General features: G+C 38.0%; 1 protein-coding gene across 1 annotated transcript; it reads left to right on the top strand.

The window, feature by feature from the left end:
• The first annotated feature begins 24354 nt into the window (after nt 1-24354).
• On the top strand, nt 24355-26349 carry LOC143023355 (uncharacterized). Its single transcript, XM_076181873.1, has one exon. The coding sequence runs from the start codon at nt 24505-24507 to the stop codon at nt 26347-26349; it is 1845 nt and encodes a 614-aa protein (XP_076037988.1). The 5' UTR covers nt 24355-24504.
• The last annotated feature ends 413 nt before the right edge of the window (nt 26350-26762 follow it).

Genomic DNA, 26762 nt, shown 5'->3' on the forward strand with positions numbered 1-26762 from the left:
GTGGTCGTAAGTACGTAAATATCCTTCATCCATAATTTATCAAACTCTTCCACAAATGCCTTAGCTGCAGGCACATCACTGCTAGCAGCCTCACCTTTCGACAACACGTGGTGAACCTGGTAACGCTCTCAAAAGCAACGAAACCACCCAGCACTCACTATGAACTCATGTGAAGCGTATTCTTCACCTGCACGTTCTTTCAACATGTGAAATTAACTTGTAGCCTTACTTTGCACTGCTTGCAACGTCACTCTCACATTTCTTTGCCTATTATCTTCCAACCACGTGTATAGCAACTTTTCCATCTCTGCCATAACTGCCGTACACGATGCCGGTTGCCACAACTGTCTTACGCGCTGTGCTGCCAGACATGTACAGTAAACTCATAATAGGCATCTGCTAGATGTGATCGTAAGTACGGGTGGTCGTAACTCGCGTACGTCGTAACTCGGATAGTGACTGTATATAGCAAACATTATTGGGGCCAAAACTATTCCTTGTGGAACACCATTTATCACTTCATCCCAATTGGAGTGTTTGTCTCTTATCACCACTCTCATTTTTCTTTCATGCAAGAAGTCTTCCATCCACTTCAGTAGTTTGTCCTGTATTCCTCGTACAGTTTCTAATTTCTTAAGCTACTTCTTATGTGGCACCTTATCAAAAGCTTTTTTTTCAGGTCTAGAAATGCACAATCACCCCATCCATCTCTTTCTTGTATTACATCTATTAGCCTTGAATAGAGACACATTAAGTTTGTGATGCATGATCGTCCTTGTCTAAATTCAAATTGCCTTGGATTTAGTACGTTGTTTTTTTTCCCAAATGCCTTACCCATCTACTTTTGATAATTCTTTCACAAATTTTTGCTATCATACTTGTTAAAGAGACCAGTCTTCCTTGTTTCCCCTTTTATATATAGGAACTATATTTGCTCTTTTCCAATCTTCTGGAACTTTTCCTTCTTTCAATGAACTGTTTATTAGGCTATGTATTTTGTCTGTTAGTTCATTCCTGCATTCTCTCAAAATCCAGTTTGCTATTTCATCCGGTCCATGCAATTTTCTGACATCGAGATTACTCAAGTGTTTCATTATTTCATTCCTTGATACTTCTGTCTCTTTCATAGGGGGGACTTTCTCCTCCCATTCAATATCTCTAGGTTGTATGCTCTCCCTTGTAAACACTGATTTAAAATGCTTATTCATAATTTCTGCCATTTTTATTTCCTCTGTGTGTTTAACTCCTTGTCGTAGTTTCTCTAATTCTTGTTTGTTTTTCAGTTTGTTGTTTACAAATCTGTAAAATAGTTTTGGTTGATCTTTACATTTTTCTATGACATCTTTTTCATATTTTCTCTTTTCTTCTCTGCACACATGTACATATTCATTTCTATAACTAGTATATATTTTCCATTTCTCAGGTCTTTTGTCTTTTTTCCATTTTATCCATGCTTTATCTCTTTTGTTTTTTAACTCTACATCTTTTGTTGTACCAGCACTTTACATATTCTTTTTCTTGCTTTTGTCTTGGGACATACTTTTCCACTCCTTTATAAATTTTTGTCAAAATATTCCATTTCTGTTCTACTGTTGTTTCCTCCATGTGTATTCTCTCCCAGTCTGCTTTTTGAAAGAGTTCTCTTATTCTATAAAAAAAAAAAAAAAATCAGACATCAATCTTTCCTTTCTATATTGTTAATTTTTTTCATGTAATTTTCCTCATTTAGTTCCAGTTCAACCAATATTTGGTGACTTGTATTTATTGGTGTCTTATATTCAATCTTGTCCACTATTTCAGGTTCTGATGTGATTAGGTCCAGTCTCAATGGTTTTTCCTCATTTCTATACCTAGTATTCTCTTGAATCCATAGTATGTTGTATAATCATATCAAGTAGTATATTTCCCCATATGTCGTCTCCACCCTTTACTGTCATCTCTTCCCAGAAGATTTCTTTACAATTAAAGTCACCCATTATAATTCTTCCTCTTATCTTCCATTATCTTATTTAGTGTTATTCTTGTGTCTTCTAACATACTTTTGTGTTCTCTCTCTTCCCACGAGGTTTTGGAGGCACATAATTTACTACAAACTTCCTGCTCTTCCCATCCTTGTCCTCCACTTCTATCATAATCATCTCTACTTTATTCTTTCCACATGTGACATTCCTCACATTTATATTCTTCTTAGTCAGTAACATAACTCCCCCTTGTTTTCTCTCTTTTTCTAATCCAATAATTATATGCACCATGTCCTACACTGTTGGGTGGTAGTGGACCTTTCAATTTTGTCTCTAGAATTCCCATTATGTCTGGTTCTTTTTCCCTTAGATAATCATTCAGTTCGTTCAAGCCTGTTACTAAGCCATCTATATTTGTGTAAGACACTTTTAATTTTCTGCTACTTCCATTGTGTTTTCTGTTTCCCTTCTGTTTTCCTCTGCTATGAACCATTTCCTCACTTTCATATTCACTACTCTCCAATAGAATTTCTCTTTTTCTGATTCTGTTCTTTTCTCATTTTTTTCCCCTTAGCTTCTAGTCTTTTTGTTTTCTCATCATCTCTTTCCTCTTTATTCATTTCCCCTTTTATCCATACAATTTTATATTGCACACTGCTAGTTTCCCTGTTTTTGGTAAGATACTCTGTGCTGTCATTTGTGACCTGAATTTAACTTTAATTGGTCTGGTCTTATCTGTATTGTATTTCCCAAGCCTATACATTCCTTCTATTTGTTTCCCTATTTCTAGTTCATCTTCTTGAACTACTAATATATTATTTACTTTTTCCTTTTCCCCCTTTATTCTTGTAGTCCTATTTAGATTATACTTCTCTTCCTTCCCTAATATAATTATACATATATTTTTATCTGCTAAGTCTCCATGTTCTCCTTCTCCCTCATTACTTTAATAACTGTGTCTTCAGTTTGTTCTTTCATCTGCTGTTCCATTATACCTCTAAATTCAATTTTATCGTTCTCTTGTACTTTTTTCCAACCACTTACCTCTTTTGGTATGGACTCTTTATTCTCTTTATTACTCCTCTTCGATTCCTCATTCTCTTCCTTTACTTCTCTTAACTGTCTTTTTAATTCTATTTCTTTAGGTTTTGATTCTCCTTCTTTAGTTTCTCCAGCTTATCAACTCTTTGGGTAATTGACTTTATTTTGTTAAACTTGGCTTCCCAATTTTCATTCATTTCTTTTAGTTTCTCTTCTAAATTTACTAGTCGGGGGAGGTTGTCATTTCCTCCCTCATTAAATCCATGGAAATAGTTATCTTCACCTTCCATTGTACTGCTCTTATCTATATTTCTAATTTTTACTAATTACATCAACTTCACCATCAGGCCGTCTTTTGTTTACATAGCGTCTGAGTTGTTCCTGGGCCCTATATTACCCTCCCTCATTTCCTTCCATTTTCCTCAGTAATCACTCTCCGTGTTTTTCTTCACCTTCCCACTACACCACGAGCTTTCCCTTTCCATATTAATACAACACAGGTACTTCCTTGTTGTGATCCTCGAAACTTGTAGAAATCACCGGAGTCCAGACTTCGCTGCCACTCCGACTGATGTGTGTGTGTGTGTATTTACCTAGTTGTATTTTACGGGAAGGGGAGCTATTCTCATGGTGTCCCGTCTCCATATCTCATTTTATCTAGACTGTTTTTAAATTTGTGTATCAATTTTGCACAAACCACATTCTCATCTAACTTGTTCGAAACGTCTATTATCCTGTGGGGAAAGCTGTTCTTTTTCAGGTCTCTTCTATAATTGTCTTTTTCTTATTTTCTTTCCGTGTCCTCTTGTATCCCTACCATCCCATTTTATTAGATCCTCTCTATCAATAATTTCCATGCCTTTCATAATTCTATAAATAGTTATCAACTCTCCTCTCTTCTTTGCTCCAATGTCTGTAGCTCAAGCTTTGCCAGTCTCTCCTCATATGATAGTTCTGAGAGCATTGCTGCCAATTTCATTATTGGTCTTTGTTTTTTTTTTGTTTTTTTCAACTTTTATTATACATTTTTTTGTACTTGGTGACCACATCATTGCTGCATACTCCAATCTTGGTCTTATCAAAGTGAATAGTATTTTCTTCACCATTTCTTCATCCAGGTATGTAAATGACACTTTGATGTTATCAAATTATAAGTTTCTCCAAAAATTTTGTTTATATGTTTCTCAGGGGACATAATATTCATAATAATAACTCCCAGGTCCTTCTCCTTTTCTACTTGTTTTATTTCTTCCTCTCCCAGTGTATATGACCCCACTATTCTTGTTTTGCTTCTTCCAAATTCCATTATACTACACTTCTTAATATTGAATTCCATCTCCCACTTCCTACTCCATTCCCATACTTTATTGAGATCACTCTGCAGCAACTCACAATCTTCTACAGTGTTCACTTTTTTCAACAGTTTTGCATTGTCCACAAAGAAGCTCATATAACTTTCAGTTCTTTTATCCATATCATTAATATATATAGCAAACATTATTGGGGCCAAAACTGTTCCTTGTGGAACTCCACTAATCACTTCATCCCAATTTGAATGTTGTCTCTTGTCACCACTCTCATTTTTCTTTCATGCAGGAAGTCTTCCATCCACTTCAGTAGTTTGCCCTGTATTCCTCCTGCAGTTTCTAATTTCTTTAGCAATTTCTTGTGTAGCATCTTATCAAAAGCTTTTTTCTGGTCTAGAAAGGCACAATCAGCCCATCCATCTCTTTCTTGTATTATATCTAGTACTGTAGTCTTGAATAGAAACACATTAAGTTTGTGACACACACGCCAACCACGGAACCGCGAACACCTTCGTCGTCGCTAGGCCCCAAAGATGATAAACGACGAAAAAGGAAACCTGGTTTGTATTGTAGGGGAGGGGAGAAATCGTGAGTGTTCATAATGATATCTCCGCAGTGTTAGATAATTGTATGAAGGATTAATTCGCAAGAATGAAGGAAAATAACGAAAAGTCTGACTCAAAAGGAAACTGCGAAGCAGAGCCACCTGGTAACGAATTTATGAACCCCGATGTAAACAAACATTTCACGCCGACCACGACTAGGGAGCATCACAAAGATGCTTTTTCTGGATTTAATAAGTATGAAAGCAGGAGTCTAAGTCATATCATAGAGATAGAGAGGGAAATGAGCAAGAATAGGATACGGTGGGAGAATGAAATTATGGAATTGAGAAACTAAATTGTTGGATTAATGGACTGCCTAGCACAAGCAAATGTTGATATCTCCAACCTGAGGAGAACTAACTTGGACCTGAGAAATTACATTAAGGGATTGAAAAAGGAAATAAGAGAGCTGAAGAGTGATAATGAAAAGAAGAGAATTAGTGATACTACCAATAGCGAAAACTTAAAAGCAGAGGTAAACAACAAAATAGAGGAAATCACTGAAAAAAATCGAAGATAACTTAGGTGAGGAAAGTATCCAAAAGATTAAGAAATGGAAGGAAAACATTGAAAATAAAGAAATTGCTTTCAAAGAAATAATCCAACAGGAAATGCAGGATACAAAAGACACAATTATCCAAGTAATTAATGAAAAAGCAAATTGGTTCAGTGACACAGTGGATAGGAAAAAATGTATTGTGGTATTTGGGCTAAAAGAAAAACATGGTTTGATGAGATGCATGAGAGAAAAAAAAAAAAAGAGATGGCAATAGAAATCTTAAAAGAAGTTTATGAAGGAGCACAAGATGCAGGTAAAGACTTTGAAGGAACATATAGGATCGGTCGCTATTCTAAGGATAGAAATTGACCCCTAATGATAAAACTAAGATTACAAATGGCAGTAGCAGACTGGGGAAGGATACACAAGGAGGAAACAACAGTAGAAGAGAAATGGAATATTTTGACAAAAAATTATAGAGTGGAAAAGTATGTTGCAAGACAAAAACAAGAAAAAGGATATGTAATGTGTTGGTACAACAAAAATTGTTGGGAGTTAAGAGACAAAAGGGATAAAGCTTGGATAAAATGGAAAAAAGACAAAAGCCCTGAAAAATGGAAAATATATACTAGTTACAGAAATCAGTATGTACAAGTGTGCAGAGAAGAAAAGAGAAAATACAAAAAAGATGTCATAGAAAAATGTAAAGATCAACCAAAACTATTTTACAGATTTGTAAACAACAAACTTAAGAACAAACAAGAATTAGAGAAAATGTGACAAACAGGAATTGAATACACAGAGGAAATAGAAATTACAGAAATTATGAATAAGCATTTTAAATCGCTGTTTACAAGGGAGAACATACAACTTGGAGATGCCGAGTGGGAGGAGAAAGTCCCCCCTATGAAAGAGATAGAAGTAACAAGGAAAGAAATAATCACTTGAGTAATCTTGAGGTTAGAAACTGCATGGACCAGATGAATGGCAAACTGGATTTTGAGAGAATGCAGGAATGAACTAACAAAATACATAGTGTTATAAGCAGTTCATTGAAAGAAAGAAAAGGTCCAGAAGATTGGAAAAGAGCAAATATAGTACCAATATATAAAGGGGAAACAAGGAAGACCCAACTAAATTCAGTCCCCCCCCCCCCTGAGGCCCAGTACTTTCATGTAGTGGGGTGGCTTGTGTGTAGCAAGGATTGGCTGAGCTGTGCCAGCCAGGTGCAACCGTACTGGAGAGGTCAGCCCTAAGCTACCAGACAAAATCTGAGCCAACAGATTTTTGCTGACAACCGTAGCTTGTCTTTGACCATGGACTGGAATGCTCATAGGATTTGCTGCCCTCACCCTATGACAGTTGTTTTAGGATGAGGTTTTTAGGGGTAGTGAATAGATACAGGTTCCCTCACCCTTTTCCTTTGTACATACATATACCAAGGCTTTTTCCCCCTTACAAGGGAGGTAGCCAAAAAGGAAAAGGCATAAAATCACTCCCACCCGTTCCATCCCTGAATATACTCCACACCCCTTCACCTTCCCTCCTATCTTAGCACCTCCTGGATGACGGGTCATCCCTGCACCTTGTCCACTGCCCTGGGTCACAAGCAGTGTTGCAAGACACAGCACATCCACAGCAAGGCCACTTCATTAAATTGGCGACCCCCCTCTCCGTCCCCCCATGCATAAAAAGAGAAGAAGGGGAGAAATCCCTTCAGGCTGCGTCAAATTTTGCTCACACATACTACCTCACCCCACATCCCCCCGCCTATTTCCCCTCATGCATCACAACATCATCCATATACAACCATTCTCCATTCACCCGTCTTCTGTCCTCTCCCGTCCTTCCTCAACAGACATTCCCCTCTTCCCCAAAGCCCCCTTCACCGCATCCATCCACCTCATCTTAGGATGTCCCTTCATGTTCACTCCCTCCACATCTGCCTTCCATACCTCTTTTACTAGTCCTTCATTCATTCTTTCCATGTGTCCATACCATCCTAATACTCTTTCATCCACCCTATCTCCCAACTCCCTTTCCACCCCTGTTCTCCTCCTCACCTCCTCATTTCTCACTCTATCTAGCCTAGTAACCCCCATCATACTTCTCAGACACCTCATCTCAAACACATTCAAACTCCTTCTCTCTTCCTCTCTTATGGTGCTGTTAGCACAATCACTCCTTCATACAGTCTCCTCTTCGCATCCATTCCTAAATGTCTATTTCTCATTACACTCTTTAAACCACCAAGGCATTTACTCGCTTCTCTCAATCTACATTCTACCTTCACCTTCACTCCACCTTCACTCCACCTTTTCCTGCTACACTTGCACCCAAGTATCTAAAACTATCCACTTCCTCCAGTCGCTCTCCCTTAATGTTCACTTCCAGTCTACTGCCACTTTCACCCCTTGTACATCTCATCACCTTACTTTTACCCACATTTATCTTTAGCTTTCTTCTATCACATACTCTCCCAAACTCTGCCACCAGCTTCCTCAATCCCTCCTCTGACCCTGCCACAAGCGCAGTGTTGTCCGTGAACAACAGCTGGCTCACCTCCCACTTTTCTCCATTTTCTTTAACCATCTCCAATCCCTGACTCACTACCCTAGCATTCACCTCTCGCACCACCCCATCCATGTATAAGTTAAACAGCCAGGGCGACATAACGCATCCTTGACGAAGTCCCACCTTTACTTCAAACCACTCACTCTCTCCATTTCCAATCCTAACACATGCTCTACTACTCACATAAAAACTCTTTACAGCTCCCAAAAGCTTTCCTCCTATCCCATAAATCTGCATAACCTCCCACAGTGCCTTTCTGTCTACCCTATCATAAGCCTTTTCCAGATCCATAAAAGCCCAAAAAACATCCTTCCCCTTTCCTATAGCTTTCTCACATATCTGTCTTACCACAAAGATCTCATCTACACAACCTCTACCCGTCCTAAATCCACACTGTTCCTCACCAATTACTCCTTCTGTTCCTCTCCTAATCCTCTCAATCAAGATCCTCCCATAAGCCTTCCCTACTACACTCAACAGGCTAATCCCTCTGAAATTACTACATTCACACTTGTCCCCTTTTCCCTTGTAAAGAGGAACTATACAGGCACTACTCCAGTCCTCCGGTACTCTACCCTCTCTCCAGCAAACATTAAATAATCTCACCAACCAGTCCACCATCACTGAACCTCCCTTTTTCAGACATTCTGCATGACATCCATCCAGACCAGGTGCCTTACCTGCTTTCATCATCTTTACAACTGCCTTCACCTCATCCTTCCTTATTTCTCCTCCATTCTCCTCACTCATCACTCTCATTTTCTTCGTATTTCCCACTGCAGCTATCTTTCCTTCCCTAGTATATGTAAATCATTTGAGGGAGATCTTGACAATGGTCTTCTCTTAATTTTCAAGGGAGGAGAGTTTTCAGGCAATGTGAAGTTGAAGGTTGAAATGTAGGTGTCCTCGGTTATATGCATTGTATTAAGGGTATTAGAAATGGTGGAAATAGTGTCTGCATGCAATTCGCAGTTATCTTGAATAGAGACAAGACCTTCAACCAAATCCAATTTAGGACTCAACCCGGGACAATTTATTGATACCTTTGTCTTGTTAGGGAAAAACAGGTAATGAGATCCTTGTATGTTACAATGAGGATCTGGTCTACCAAAATTCGTTGGTAATGACAATTGTTCATAACAGACATATTCCTAACCAGAGAATTCATTCGAAGCTTCTCGGAACACAAAAGAGATCATGCTTTCTCTTAGATTGTCTACAGAAAGGATGTAATTGATTAGAAAATTCACTATGAGCACTAACTTTCAAATTTGAATGGTTTATCATCTTTTCAATAGCAATTAATTTGCAAAACACACTAATCTAGATTTTGAGTGTCTCTTCTTGTTCAATATTATTTCCAACACACTTCATTTTCAAAGACAGTCTCATTACTTTAAAATGGTCACAATACTCATGTGTGTACTCAGATGAGAGGTCCTTAAGTCCTTAAGATTCCAAGTCTGACCACAGCAGATCCTGGGTTTTAGGTTTCCATGTATCTGCTTGACACCAAGTTGCAGTTGTTTAGGTCTCCCATCCCAAATACAATACAAATGGTCAATACTATCTGTAAAATACATCAAGATTAATGTTCAACTCTTGAAAAATATCATTATAATATTCTCCACATTCTCCAGGGTTATTAATATTTATGCACAAAGTATTACTATAATCATCTTCATAGATCTGCAAGCTAATTTTCCTTATGTCATCTAAGTGTCCTATCAATTCTTCTCTTGATTCTAAATGTTTAAGTTTAAACTTGTTTCCACCTGCAGAATCAATTACCCTATATGGACCAGTGTACCTTGGTGAAAGTTTATTATTGGGTGAGGTTAGTTTGACCATTACTATACGATAGGCGAGTGATACACCGAAGTTCGTGTACTCTTTATTGATGAGTGACGCCTACTGGCGGCTGGTGTGGATACAGTGGGTAGGCACGGTAGTGGTGCCTGCCTGGAGCCCAACTTATCCTACATCCCCCTCCCAAGACAATTAAATGGACCATATGGTAAATTTAACAAAACTAGCAATGTTAAGTGTTCACAATTCCGAGAAAACAATATGTTCAACACAAAAGTAAAGTGAGGGATATCTATTGTTCCTTCGTGAGAGGAACACACACACACACACACACAGAATCAATTACCCAAATTGGATTCTAAAGGAGTGCAAAGAAGAACTAACAGACAAAATACACATCTTAATAAACAGCTCACTCAAAGAAGGAAAGATACCCGAGGACTGGAAAAACGCTAACATTGTACCAATACACAAAGGAGGAAACAAAGAAGAACCCACCAACTATAGGCCAGTATCACTAACAAGCACCATTGCCAAAATTTGTGAGAAAATAATCAAGAATAGATGGGTAAAACATCTGGAAGACAATGACATATTAAACCCAAGACAATTCGGATTCAGACAAGGAAGATCATGCTCCACAAACTTAATATGCTTTTACTCAAGACTAATAGACATAGTGCAAGAAAGAAATGGATGGGCTGATTGTGCATTCCTAGACTTGCAAAAAGCCTTTGACAAAGTACCACACAGAAAACTACTAAAAAAACTGGAACACATAGGAGGAATACAGGGAAACCTACTAAAATGGATAGAGGACTTTCTGACTGGTAGAAAGATGAGAGTAGTGCTCAGAGAAAAATATTCAGACTGGAAAGAGGTGATCAGTGGAGTACCGCAAGGATCTGTGCTGGCACCAATAATGTTTGCTATCTATATGAATGACATGGATGAGGACGTGAACTGCTACATGAGCTTCTTTGCCGATGACGCCAAACTGCTAAGGAAAATAGAAACTGATGAGGACTGTGAAGCACTGCAAGAAGACCTAAATAGGGTATGGAACTGGAGTCAGAAATGGGAAGTGGACTTTAATACTAAGAAGTGTAGCATAATGGAGTTTGGAAAAAGCAAAAACAGAATATCAGGAAAATATACAATTGGAACCAAAGAAGTAAAGAAAGTAGGATCCGAAAAAGATTTGGGAGTAATTATCACGAACGACTTGTCCTATGATATACAGATTAACAAAATTGTCGGGGAGACTTACAACTTGCTAAGATCAATAAAAGTGGCGTTTACATACTTGGACGAAGACATGATGAAAAAAATATTGGTTACATTGATAAGGCCTAGACTAGAGTATGCAGCGACATTGTGGTCCCCCAGTACCAAAAAGAATATAAAGAAAATAGAAAGAATCCAAAGAGCAGCTACAAAAATGGCACCTGCACTTGCAAACCTATCATACGAAGAGAGATTGGCTAAACTGGAGTTACCGACACTGGAGCAAAGAAGAGAGAGAGGTGACCTATTGACCATCTACAGAATCATGAAAGGCACAGAGGTACTCGATAGTGAGAACTTACTTAACTGGGACAAAAGAAACACAAGAGGACATGGAAAGAAAATAAAAAAACATAGCTATAGAAGAGAACTGAAGAAAAACAGTTTTCCTCATAGAGTTTTGGACACTTGGAACAAACTGGACAATGAAATAGTATGCGCAAAAACCATTCATGAGTTTAAAAACAAACTAGACACTGCAAGATACAAAGGCGGGACAACACGAGCATAGCTCCCCTTCCCGCAAAATACAACTAGGTAAATACAACTAGGTAAATACACACACAATACACACACACACACTGACACTGCGGAGAAAAACCGAAACCACTCCGCCGCCTGGTTGGACGCCTGCACGGCCATGCACCCAATAGCGTCCAGTGCTCCTTGGATGGAGAGAGCCTCCCATTGCTGCGTGGTGAATCTAGAGTCCAAAGAGCGTTGTAGGGTCGGCGTGCAGAGGAGACGGATATGAAGGACCGCCTCAGCAGGTGCAAAGTCGCTGAGGGCCAGCCAGTACTCCATGGAGCGCCTCCAGGATCGGAAAGCTGCCGTGGACATACTTAGGTCACATTTCTCGGGTGCTGAGGACCGAGGAGCCGATGAGTGGTGTCTGGGCTGTGCCGCTACCTGGCGTTGCAGGGCTGTGATGGCTTCCGACTGTGCCAAGAGAAGCCGGTGAGCTTGCCCCAGGGCTGTGGATGCTTGAGGGGACCCACGGCTGGACCGTGGGGTCTGAGCCGGTAGACGAAGACGACGTCCGGCCATGTTGAGTGCGTAGGTCGTGAACCGGTCACTGCGCCATATACGATAGGCGAGTGATACACCGAAGTTCGTGTACTCTTTATTGATGAGTGACGCCTACTGGCGGCTGGTGTGGATACAGTGGGTAGGCACGGTAGTGGTGCCTGCCTGGAGCCCAACTTATCCTACAATTACTAATTCTCCAATTTTCAGTTCTAGTTTCTGAGCTATTGTGTTGTTGTTCCTTCATCTCTTGTGAATACACCTGCATATGTTTCCTAACTCTTTGGTGAATACTTTGAAGAGTATTTATCCTATTATATATGAGTTTTTGCTCTGCAGTCAACATTTCATATGGCAGAGTTTTGTCCTCCCCAAAAATTATAAAATGAGGTGTATCCCCAGTTGCTACATTAATTTGATTGTTCAGGGTACACTTAACACAAGGAATCCAAGTATCCCAAGTTACACTATGAGGACTTATTAGGGTTCTAAGACATATAATTATCTTTTTGTTTAACCTTTCTACTACTCCATTACTTTGGGGATGGTTGATGAGTATATTGACTTTCTTGATGTGGAATACACTACATAGATTTTCCAAGATTTTGTTATTAAATTCAGTCCCATTATCTGAAACTAGGATGTTAGGTGTAGTAAAGTTACAGATTATCTGGTCATAGATTACGGAAGCAATAGTTTCAGCTTTCTTATTGATTATGGGTTGTAATATACAAAATCTTGAAAAATAATCAATAGCAACAAATAGGTATTTAAAGCCGTTCTTGGACATTGGTAATTCCAATGTATCCATGTGAACTCTTTCCCAAGGTTTCTGTGGAATGGGATAGGTGAGTATATGAGCAGGTTTTGGTGTATTTCCCTTCACCTTTACACATTTTACACACTTTTCTATATAATCATATATAGTTTTCTTCATTCCTGGCCAAAAGTATTTAAGTTGTGCTTGTCTATAAGTTTTATCCTTTCCAGGATGTGAACTACAATCACTATCATGAAGTAACTTCAATATCTCATTTACCAGAGTTTGTGGTATAACCAACTGATTTACTTGACCTCTAGAAATATCTTTCCCATTTACAAATGTTTTCCTATACAATATTCCATTAATCAAATGAAATTCCTCTATTTTATACCCCTTTGGTAGCTTTGGAGGATCTCCTCTTGGGTTCATCAAATGCTTGATTATTGAATCACATGTCTCATCATCTCTCTGTTCTCTTATTAGCATTTCTTCATCTAAAGTTACTAATTCTTCTATACTACAAACAAAATTAATCAACCCAGTCCCAGTCATTGGTTGACTAATGTTTCTAGAAAGTGGATCTGCTACATTCCTTCTACCCGGAATATATTCAAATTGAACTTCATAGCACTGAAGTATCGCAAACCATCTAGCAAGTCTGCCTCTAAGATTCTTATGCTTAAATAAGTTCTGAATAGCTGTGTGATCAGTCCAAACTCTGATGGGATACCCTAGTATCATATCCCTAAAACTTTCTAAAGAATAAATTACTGCTAAAGTTTCTCTTTCAGTTATAGAATAGTTTCTCTCTGCACTATTACAAAGTCTGGATGTGTAAGCTATGGGTTTTAAAGTTCCATTTCTCTCTTGCATTAGTATGCCTCCTAACCCTATGTCAGACGCATCAGTACAAAGAATGAATTCTTTTTCATAGTCGGGAAAAATTAAAATAGATGAACTCGTGAGTTTATCTTTCAACTTGTCAAAAGCTTGCTGTTGTGCAGGTCCCCATATGAACTTTGAGTCCTTTCTTAACAATGAACTTAGTGGATTAGCAATGTCAGCATAACTTTGAATGAATTTTCTATAATATCCTGTTAATCCCAAAAAGCTCCTAACCTTGTCTACATTGGTCGGAACTGGAAAATTCTTGACAGCGTCAACCTTTGAATTTACTGTACTAAGTCCGTGTCTGTCTATCTTATGTGGATGCTTGAGGGGACCCACGGCTGGACCGTGGGGTCTGAGCCGGTAGACGAAGACGACGTCCGGCCATGTTGAGTGCGTAGGTCGTGAACCGGTCACTGCGCCATATACGATAGGCGAGTGATACACCGAAGTTCGTGTACTCTATTGATGAGTGACGCCTACTGGCGGCTGGTGTGGATACAGTGGGTAGGCACGGTAGTGGTGCCTGCCTGGAGCCCAACTTATCCTACAATTACTAATTCTCCAATTTTCAGTTCTAGTTTCTGAGCTATTGTGTTGTTGTTCCTTCATCTCTTGTGAATACACCTGCATATGTTTCCTAACTCTTTGGTGAATACTTTGAAGAGTATTTATCCTATTATATATGAGTTTTTGCTCTGCAGTCAACATTTCATATGGCAGAGTTTTGTCCTCCCCAAAAATTATAAAATGAGGTGTATCCCCAGTTGCTACATTAATTTGATTGTTCAGGGTACACTTAACACAAGGAATCCAAGTATCCCAAGTTACACTATGAGGACTTATTAGGGTTCTAAGACATATAATTATCTTTTTGTTTAACCTTTCTACTACTCCATTACTTTGGGGATGGTTGATGAGTATATTGACTTTCTTGATGTGGAATACACTACATAGATTTTCCAAGATTTTGTTATTAAATTCAGTCCCATTATCTGAAACTAGGATGTTAGGTGTAGTAAAGTTACAGATTATCTGGTCATAGATTACGGAAGCAATAGTTTCAGCTTTCTTATTGATTATGGGTTGTAATATACAAAATCTTGAAAAATAATCAATAGCAACAAATAGGTATTTAAAGCCGTTCTTGGACATTGGTAATTCCAATGTATCCATGTGAACTCTTTCCCAAGGTTTCTGTGGAATGGGATAGGTGAGTATATGAGCAGGTTTTGGTGTATTTCCCTTCACCTTTACACATTTTACACACTTTTCTATATAATCATATATAGTTTTCTTCATTCCTGGCCAAAAGTATTTAAGTTGTGCTTGTCTATAAGTTTTATCCTTTCCAGGATGTGAACTACAATCACTATCATGAAGTAACTTCAATATCTCATTTACCAGAGTTTGTGGTATAACCAACTGATTTACTTGACCTCTAGAAATATCTTTCCCATTTACAAATGTTTTCCTATACAATATTCCATTAATCAAATGAAATTCCTCTATTTTATACCCCTTTGGTAGCTTTGGAGGATCTCCTCTTGGGTTCATCAAATGCTTGATTATTGAATCACATGTCTCATCATCTCTCTGTTCTCTTATTAGCATTTCTTCATCTAAAGTTACTAATTCTTCTATACTACAAACAAAATTAATCAACCCAGTCCCAGTCATTGGTTGACTAATGTTTCTAGAAAGTGGATCTGCTACATTCCTTCTACCCGGAATATATTCAAATTGAACTTCATAGCACTGAAGTATCGCAAACCATCTAGCAAGTCTGCCTCTAAGATTCTTATGCTTAAATAAGTTCTGAATAGCTGTGTGATCAGTCCAAACTCTGATGGGATACCCTAGTATCATATCCCTAAAACTTTCTAAAGAATAAATTACTGCTAAAGTTTCTCTTTCAGTTATAGAATAGTTTCTCTCTGCACTATTACAAAGTCTGGATGTGTAAGCTATGGGTTTTAAAGTTCCATTTCTCTCTTGCATTAGTATGCCTCCTAACCCTATGTCAGACGCATCAGTACAAAGAATGAATTCTTTTTCATAGTCGGGAAAAATTAAAATAGATGAACTCGTGAGTTTATCTTTCAACTTGTCAAAAGCTTGCTGTTGTGCAGGTCCCCATATGAACTTTGAGTCCTTTCTTAACAATGAACTTAGTGGATTAGCAATGTCAGCATAACTTTGAATGAATTTTCTATAATATCCTGTTAATCCCAAAAAGCTCCTAACCTTGTCTACATTGGTCGGAACTGGAAAATTCTTGACAGCGTCAACCTTTGAATTTACTGTACTAAGTCCGTGTCTGTCTATCTTATGTCCTAAGTAAATGACACTGTCTTGCAAGAACTTACATTTTTCAAGTTTTACTTTTAACCCAGCTTCTCCTAATCTTGAGAATATCAAATCTAATTTCTTAAAGTGCTCCACTGCAGTCTGAGAAACTATTAAAATGTCATCTAAAAATACACTGGCAGTGTTTCCTAACAATCCATCTAGAATAGTATTCATTAATCTCATGTAAGTTAATGGACTATTACATAACCCAAATGGCATTCTCTTGAACTCATAATGTCCTGTTGTAGTAGAAAATGCTGTAAACTCTCTTGAATCTTCATGCAATTCTATTTGCCAAAAAGCTGATTTGATATCTATAGTACTAAAATATCTATTCTCAGTTCCCAAACTTCTCAAAATGTCACCGATAATGGGTAATGGTAACCTGTCACGAATGGTGTGCTTATTCAATTCCCTGTAATCAATAACTGGTCGCACAGTCCCATCAGACTTTGGTACTAAGATCAACGGAAAATTCCACTCACTTTTACTATGTTCAATAATATCCTGTGATAACATTTCAGTGATGAGTTTATCTACTACAGCTAATTTAGAGTGAGGAACTCTGTAGGCTGGTATGTAGATAGGTTGTGTTCCTGGTTTTAACTTAATGTGATGTTTTAAAACAGTTGTTTTGCCTAAGGCGTCCCCCGGCAAAGCAATTGCTTTTTTATGTTTCATAAGCAAAGCAAATAAAGCTTCATCCAACTCAGGGCAATTAGTTGATTGTAATAATTCTTTATATCTATTAACTCTATGCCTTCTTGTACTGAACAAATTGATGAAGTTGGTAATTCTATCTCCTCACTATTCTCATTTAAAATCTTAATAGGTTTAGTACACACCTGAATACATCCTATTTGTGTACCTTTCTTTAAAACTATCTCTTTATTCATAGTATTAATTACTAATACTTCTACTCTGTTCTTATTTGTCTTATAAATCCCTGAGTCCCACTTCAATCCTTTAATTTTAACTGATTCTGGGACTGTAATTACTTCAGAGTCTACATTGATTCCTTTCAAACACACTTCAACCTTATTAATTGACATGGGATGTAACAATGTCGACCTTGTTAATCCACAATCTGCAATTCTCAAGGCATCTGTGGTTGATAATTTAGTAATCTCTGGGATTTCCTGAACTTCTGAGTTGGGTTCACAAATTGTTTTACTTTCAATAGGGTTGGACCGCTCAGTCACGCTATCTAAGATAGAAATGTTATCAAAGGATTCATTGATTCCTGTCACTGGTCTTAAGTCTGGTTGATTTAAGAATGGGATTAACTGTGACTTCACTAAAATTCCTAAGTCAGCAGGACAAATTACCATGTTTTCTTTTCTCATAGTTGCAAATCCTATCAATAAATCTCCTGGAAAAACAGACTCTTCTACCACTATCACTGGTATGTACAATTGTTCATTTGTATATAAGGCAACTTCTAGCTCAACCTTACCTAATATTTTTAACTGATTTCCAGTTACACCTTGCAATGTGTAATGGATTGGTTCCAACATTTTCACTCCTGGGTTCAACTGGTTTAAAACTTTACTAGTAATTACATTAACTACAGACCCTGTATCAATAAAAATTTGAATAGGCTTATTGAACACTTTACCCGCAATGAGAGGTCCTACAGAAGTTTTACCAACAGTAATTATCAGTTTGTCAGTTTCTTTCATCTCTTGCATTCCCATACTTAACACAATACCGCCTATTGGTATATATATGGGGAGGTCTGAAATGGTTTATTCTGTGTCTGGGGGTTTTCCTCTTAGCCCTGGGGGTACCCGAAAATTCCGGCACTCATGAGTTCTGTGTCCGATTTTATTATGATAAATATAGAATGGAGGGTTCCTACATTGATACTCATTGTGACCTTCGTATTTGCAATTTCTGCAAATAATCCCATAAAAATATTCTTGTGCCTTCTGTCCCCATGCATTACAATTAAAACATAGGATTCTGGTATCCCTATCCCTAGATGGACTTCTAGCATGCCGCCTATGTCCTACTTCTGTTTTCTTAAACTCTCTAGAGTTCCTATATTGGCTTTGTTGATTTATAGGCATTACATATGGGTTTATTGTTCTGGTCTCACTGCATCCTTGAAGAAGATAATCTACTTCTCCTAAACTTATATTTGATTTTAGATCCTTGTACAGCCTTTCTGCTGTTAAGTCATCAGAATTCTTTGCCAATAAGCTAAATGTAATCAATTTGATTACCTGTGAGATTTTCATCTTCTCACTAGATCTTTCTATCCAGTCTGAATCTTTCAAGATAGAATTCATGTCTTTTGACCATCTATCTAATCTAGCTAAGTACTCTGTGTCAGTTTCACTTGTCCTAACTTCCTTAATCATTTTTACCAATGATCTAATAGGATCCTGATCACATTTGGACATGAAATGTTTGAGAAAGGCCTTCTTGTAATTATCATATTGATTAATTTCTTCCATTTGCTGGAAGTTAATGACAAACCTCGCCCTTCTATGCTCTGGATCTATATTCTCCTTAAGAATCTCAATCTTACGGATATCATTGGTAATGTTTTTACTTACCATAAGAGTGTCTATGAGGTTGAGGAATTTGTTAACCCCATAGCTATTAGATTCTCCGGTAAATTTTGGAATATTTGTATTTGATGTGTGAATTTCGTGTCTCAATACGTCAGAATTCTGAGAGGTACTCATACTTATACCTTGCTTTATCCTGGCTGCTTGCGATGTCGCTTCATGATGTCAATGTCTGTTTTGACGTCCTTCTACGGCCTTGTCATTCGTCAACGACGTTGTTCCATCACACACTCTGCCTTGAAGACCGCCTTGTAGATGATGATCATCTTGAAGAATCTTGAAGAATGCTTGTTCCCATCGTAGCAGTTACTTGAAGTTGTAGATTTCTCTCATAGTCGCCTTGGAACTAATACACTCTTGATTTTTGGTTGTCTTGTTCCCGTAGACTTCTTGTACCAGTTCTTCGTTCACCAGTTTATCTAGTGCCACTTCTCTTCGGAGGTGTTTAACACTCAGTTCGTCGCACCGCTGTTCACCACTTTCTCTACCCCTTGTCACCACTGTCACCACCGCTGTCGGTCGTCGACCTTTACATATATATTTGACTTGTAATACCACTCGTCTCGAGGCCCCTTGCCTAGTTCTCTCGTCCTTTGGGTTAATAAAAGGGTGGTGAATTTTCTTTCTTCTTTCACTGTAATTTCACCGTCGTGTTACACTCAGGATCTCTTTCTCTCGTCTCTCTCCATCGTCTCTCTAGATCGTCTCCCCAGATCGTCTCTCTAGATCGTCTCCCCAGATCGTCTCTCTAGATCGTCTCCCCAGATCGTCTCTCTAGATCGTCTCCCCCGATCGTCTGACGAGATCCCGTATCCTACGCTAAGCTACCTTCGTCTGACGTCACTAATTTTTCTAATCCAATCTCCGGTGACTTTTCAAATAAATGTCACTCCTTATGGGCGTGACTTTGAATTCATGCACCAATAGGTTTTTTTCTCCTCCACCTTGCACCAATCCGGAAAGCCATTGCAATGCCACTAGCAAATCGTTTACCTCAGCATTAGTCAAACGAAGCTAACCTGCGCTTACAGAGTTTTTATTACATCATCGATTATAAAACAGTCACCACCGTCGGTGTGTTTACATAGACATAGCGTCACCTCAATGTTATCAAAACAGCAGGCGAGCAGGCAGGCTCATTTCCATTCGTACAACTACCGGCCTCTTACATCTGTACAGAACAAGAAAATAGGGAAAGGATAGGCCCAATTCAACTACACAACTCCGAAAATAGATATAGCTTAGATAACAGGTTTTTAGAAGAAAAAAAAACTGAGTGCGAGAGAGACTTGGGAGTTCTAATGAGTCCTGACCTTAAATCCAGGAAACAATGCATTAGCGGCAGGATCAAAACAAACAGAGCATTAGGTTTCATTGCTAGGACGGTTACAAATAGAAATGCAGAGGTAATGATCAAACTCTATCTAGTGTTAGACCTATCCTCGACTCTACAGTACAGTTTTGGTCTCTGTCTTATAGAATGGACATCAATTCACTAGAATCAGTACAGAAGAAAGGCTTAGACACAGAGTGCAGTGTGATCTAATAGAGTTCTTTAAGTGAATCAAAGGCTTTAACAAGGTCTTCATATTAAGACAACAGGGCAATACTCACATTAGTAGGTTTAAAATGGACAAATTTAGATTTAAGAAGGAAATAGGCAACAATTGGTTTATCAGTAGGGTGGTCAACGAATGAGACGGATGTGGGACATTTATTCTTCTGACAATTAGTCTTCTGGACAATTAGTCTTCCACTAGTTAGTTTTCTGACAATTAGTCTTCCACTAGTTAGTTTTCTGACAATTAGTCTTCCACTAGTTAGTTTTCTGACAATTAGTCTTCCACTAGTTAGTTTTCTGACAATTAGTCTTCCACTAGTTAGTTTTCTGACAATTAGTCTTCCACTAGTTAGTTTTCTGACAATTAGTCTTCCACTAGTTAGATTTCTGACAATTAGTCTTCCACTAGTTAGTTTTCTGACAATTAGTCCTCCACTAGTTAGTTTTCTGACAATTAGTCCTCCACTAGTTAGTTTTCTGACAATTAGTCTTCCACTAGTTAGTTTTCTGACAATTAGTCTTCCATTAGTGAGTTTTCTGACAATTATCTTCCACTAGTGAGTTTTATGACAATTAGTCTTCCACTAGTTAGTTTTCTGACAATTAGTCTTCCACTAGTTAGTCTTCTGACAATTAGTTTTCCACTATTTAGTCTTCTGACAATTAGTTTTCCACTAGTTAGTCTTCTGACAATTAGTCTTCTAGAATTGGACATTTACTCTTTTGGTGTTCTTTAGAATTAATTAATTTAGAAAATTATTCCACGTCTACTATTGTCTTCTTCAAATTTAGAATACGTGAATGGGGCCGAAATGTCCGGGGTTGATAATTTCATGAGGCCGAAACATGCAGGGTCAGGTCATCTCCAAATAGCCAAGGGGTCGAAAGGGGGTCAGTTGATTGGTAGGGGGTCGATGAGACCGTCCATGGGGTCGAAAGGGGGTCATTAGATTGGTAGGAGGTTGAAAGGGTTTCAGTAAATTACTATGGTACAGAGGAGAATGACCAAAATGATACATGGGCTCAGAAATTTACCTTACGAAGAGAGGCTTAGGCACCTTAACTTAAACCCTCTGGAAAGACACAGAGTGCGGGGTGATCTAATCGAGTTCTTTAAGTGGATCAAAGGCTTTAACAAGGTCTTCATATTAAGACAACAGGGCAATACTCTCATTAATGGGTTTAAAATGGACAAATTTAGATTTAAGAAGGAAATAGGCAACAATTGGTTTATCAATAGGGCGGTCAACAAATGAGACGGATGTGAGACATTTATTCTTCTGACAATTAGTCTTCCACTGGTTGGTTTTCTGACAGTCTTCCACTAGTTTGTCTTCTGACAATTAGTCTTCTACTAGTTAGTTTTCTGACAATTAGTTTTCCACTAATTAGTTTTCTGACAATTAGTCTTCCACTAGTTAGTTTTCTGACAATTGGTCTTCCGCTAGTTAGTTTTCTGACAATTGGTCTTCCACTAGTTAGTTTTCTGACAATTAGTCTTCCACTAGTTAGTTTTCTGACAAATAGTCTTCCACTGGTTAGTTTTCTGACAATTAGTCTTCCACCTGTTAGTTTTCTGACAATTAGTCTTCCACTAGTTAGTTTTCTTACAATTAGTCTTCCACTGGTTAGTTTTCTGACAATTAGTCTTCCACTAGTTAGTTTTCTGACAGTCTTCCACTAGTTAGTTTTCTGACAATTAGTCTTCCATTAGTTAGTCTTCTGACAATTAGTCTTCCACTAGTTAGTCTTCTGACAATTAGCCTTCCACTAGTTAGTCCTCTGACAATTAGTCTTCCACTAGTTAGGTTTCTGACAATTAGTCTTCCACTAGTTAGTTTTCTGACAATTAGTCTTCCACCAGTTAGTCTTCTGACAATTAGTTTTCCACTATTTATTCTTCTGACAATTAGTCTTCTACTAGTTAGTTTTATGACAATTAGTCTTCCACTAGTGAGTTTTATGACAATTAGTCTTCCACCAGTTAGTCTTCTGACAATTAGTTTTCCACTAGTTAGTCTTCTGACAATTAGTTTTCCACTAGTTAGTCTTCTGACAATTAGTCTTCCACTAGTTAGTCTTCTGACAATTAGTCTTCCACTAGTTAGTCTTCTGACAATTAGTCTTTCACTAGTTAGTCTTCTGACATTTAGTCTTCCACTAGTTAGTCTTCTGACAATTAGTTTTCCACTAGTTAGTCTCCTGACAATTAGTTTTCCACTAGTTAGTCTTCTGACAATTAGTTTTCCACTAGTTAATCTTTTGACAATTAGTCTTCCACTAGTTAGTCTTCTGACAATTAGTCTTCCACTAGTTAGTCTTTTGACAATTAGTCTTCCACTAGTTAGTCTTCTGACAATTAGTCTTCCACTAGTTAGTCTTTTGACAATTAGTGTTCCACTAGTTAGTCTTCTGACAATTAGTCTTCCACTAGTTAGTCTTTTGACAATTAGTCTTCCACTAGTTAGTCTTTTGACAATTAGTCTTCCACTAGTTAGTCTTTTGACAATTAGTATTCCACTAGTTAGTCTTCTGACAATTAGTCTTCCACTAGTTAGTCTTCTGACAATTAGTATTCCACTAGTTAGTCTTCTGACAATTAGTTTTCCACTAGTCTTCTTACAATTAGTCCTCCACTAGTTTGTCTTCTGACAATTAGTCTTCCACTAGTTAGTTTTCTGACAATTAGTTTTCCACTAGTTAGTCTTCCACTATTTAGTCTTCCACTACTTAGTCTTCTGACAATTAGTCTTCAACTAGGTAGTCTTCTGACAATTAGTCCTCCTCTGGTAAGTCTTCTGACAATTAGTCTTCCACTAGTTAGTCTTCTGGCAATTAGTCTTCCACTAGTTAGTCTTCTGAGAATTAGTCTTCTACTAGTTAGTCTTCTGATAATTAGTCTTCCACTAGTTAGTCCTCTAACAATAAGTCTTCTAAAATTTGACATTTAGTTTTCTGATGTTCTTTAAAATCAAATAAGTTAGAAAGTGATTACACATCTACTATTGTCTACTTCAAATTTAGAATACCATAATGCCAATAATTATATTTATTTATTTCTTAAGCACCAACATAACTATTTTTGTTAAATTATTATTATTATTTTCTTATGTTTATTTATCTATTCATCATTCATGTATTCATGTATTCATCTATGTATATATGTATCTATTCATCCATTGATTTGTTTATTTGTTTATTTATTTATTCATTCATTTGTTTGTTTATTTATTCATTTATTCATTTATCTATTTATTTATTTATCTTATTTATTTATTCATTTATTTATCTATCTATCTATCTACAGTATCTATCTATCTATTTATTTATTTATCTATCTATTTATTTATTTATAAATATGACAAAAAAAATCTTTTTGGTGCCAAATAAGTTGAAATAAGACATGAGCGGTGTATATGAATGGGGCCGAAACATCCAGGGTTGACAGTTTCGTGACTCCGAAACGTCCATGGCTGAGTCCCGGACAGTTCTGTCCCCAACAATTTCAGCTGTCCGTTCATCTTTAATGTTACACCTATTCCTTCACCAATATATTATCTTAATCATCAATAAGTAGACAGATAAATGAATATGTAAAAACAAATAGATAAATGAAATAAATAGATAAAAGCAAATGGATAAATGAAATAAATAGATAAAAGCAAATGGATAAATGAAATAAATAGATAAAAGCAAATAGATAAATGAAATAAATAGATAAAAACAAATAGATAAATGAAATAAAGAAATGAATTACTAAAATGAAAAATCAATTAATCAAATAATCAATCAAATAAACAATCAATCACTCATAGATTTTACTATCCCTATGTTCTGCTACTGTCCTTGATAAATGCTGGTTGTTGCTGACAAAACATTCCCTTGAATGTAGGATCTAGGACAGTTGTGTCCCAGATTATTGAGTCCCAGACAATTGCAGCTGTCCGTTCATCTTGAATGTGGCACCCATTCCTTCACCAATCAATTATCTTAATCATCCATTTGTTCATACGTAAGTTGTATATTTTCTGCTTTTTATTTTTTATATCAAACCTTTTTTCGCGTCCGGCCAGCGGCAAACTGTATCCGTCTTGTCAGCGAATATCTGACGTCGAAATTGACCTGACGGTAAATTGTTGGCGATGATTCGTTGGGGGTGAATAGTCCCACCCCCAATTGGGTGACACAGGTTACCCCAGTCCTTTAAAAGGGACCGTTTCATAAAGTTTTCCATAGTAATAAGTTCAGCATCATGGAGAACGATACAGCCTTTAAAAAAGTTATGCAGAGGTTAGCCGAGCGCCAGGCAGCTTCAACAAAAAGTCCAACGATCAGTGAAGAAAAGTACGACGCCATCAGATGTCACCTGCTGGATCCTAGTGAGAAGGTCGACCCGCACTTTCGACATTGGGTAAAGAGAAGAAAGTTCCAGATCGTTAACATCCCCGGCCTCGGACTTCATCAAGTTCTGGTCATCCCAAATGAGCAAAGAAAACAACTTGACGGTTGTGCCAAATTTCTAAGGGTAGTTCACGCCGGTAATCTATATGATGTCGTCAAGGGAATTCATGTGGACGAATTGAGTCACTGCGGCTACAAGAAATTAAAGAACTACGTAGATCGACATTACTTTGGCATCACACGTGGCTTCATCCAGGAGTACTGCAAATACTGTCCAGTATGTCAACTGAGTCAACCGCAAGTGACAAGACCACCACTTCGACCAATAGTCCACAAAGACTTCCTTGAGAGGGTTCAAGTCGATCTCATTGACATGAGACATTCACCAGATAGGGATTACCATTACATCGGCCACTTCATGGATCACTTTTCAAAGTACCACGTACTGTTTCCCCTCAAGCAGAAGTCTGCAGAAGAAGTTGGAAGATTACTTGAAGAGCGGGTGTTGGCGTACTTCGGACCACCGAATATTTTCCACTCGGACAATGGCAGAGAATTCGTGAACCAGCTTATCCAGACATTGTTCAGCAGATGGGGAGGAAAGACTGCATTCGTCAATGGCCGTCCACGTCATTCCCAGTCACAAGGACTTGTTGAAAGAGGAAATCAGATTGTAGACAAGAGGATCGCTGCGATGAAGCAAGAGGAAAAGGTCGACGATGATGCAGTGCAGTATCCTTGGGCATCGTGGCTGCCACGCATACAGTTCTCCATGAACTGTACCAAACATGAAACTATTCAAGATGCTCCCTATCACGTTGTCTTTGGGAGAAGTGTACCTGCTGGGCTATTTCCTGGTGCCCAAGGCTGCTTTGCAGAGGAAGATATCCGTGATGTTGAAGACCGAACCGAAGATAAAGAAGACGAAATTAGCCAGCCGCCACCTCCAGCCCAAGAACTGATCAGCCAGCCATCGCCAAGGACGAACCCGATATTGAAACCTATCGCAGCACCACGTCTTTTCAAGCCTGCACCACGAAAAGACAAACAGCCATCACAGCCACCACTAGATGATGCCACCAACCAGCCATCACCCTTGCCACAAGAAGACCCTTCCCAATCACTACCACTGGATGACAGTCAAGACACATCACCGTCGCCACCGCAACCTGAACCACCAGTAACTCCTGAAAATCAACCATCATCAACTCGCCACTCCTCCATTCGCAAACGAGCTTTGGAGAATACATATATATCAGCCGCCAGGATGTCAGAGTTTTACAACAGGAGGAAACGAGTTCAAGTTCAAGAGTTTTCTGTGGGAGATCGTGTCAGCATTGCTGTGCCAAAGTTGGACCGAACAGCAATGGACTTACCTCGTATACCAGCTGTCGTAAGCGCCATCCATGGGAGCATGGCCAAGAAATATTCGCTTAGTACAGCTTACGGGGTGATTAACACTAAGTTCACGGGAGGCGACCTCCAGGCGTACAGCGGTGATGTTGAGATGAGCATTGAAAAACACGTAAGTCTACGTGAGGCGGCTCAGAAATTTAATCCGGAAAATCGATTCCTGAAAGCGCATTGTTCCTGCAAGGGTAGCTGCAAAACTGACAAGTGCTCATGCCGGGCCAATGGAATTCAGTGTTCTACGCACTGCCATTTAAGATCCACATGCGCAAACAGAGCCGTTTAATGTGAATGTACAATATATGATAAATGACTATTTCTTTATTTCCGTTTATTTTTGTGCTTGTATTTGAGATGTAGTGTAGTATATTATATTTCAATATATTTTAAAACTTTTAACTATATAAATTATATGTTATCAATCCTTCAGTCATTTTAAAAAGATCCAGCGTGTTTCTTGTTAACTAAATAAATTATATGTTATCAATCTTTTGTTTCCTTCAGTCATTCAACAAGCCACCACAATAGTCATCCTTTATTCATAGAGAAAAAAAAAAATAATTAACAAAGACTGGGAATTTATTAGATTGAGAAATATAGCAAATTAAAAGAAGCAGCTAAAAAACATCAGCATTAAGAAAAAAAGAAAGATTGGCATTGTTTATTATTTATAGACATGTATAATATACATTGTTTTTA

This window comes from Oratosquilla oratoria, unplaced genomic scaffold, assembly GCF_046742065.1.
Source record: "Oratosquilla oratoria isolate Oo_2021 unplaced genomic scaffold, ASM4674206v1 SCAFFOLD47, whole genome shotgun sequence".
NCBI classification, from domain to species: Eukaryota; Metazoa; Arthropoda; class Malacostraca; order Stomatopoda; family Squillidae; genus Oratosquilla; species Oratosquilla oratoria.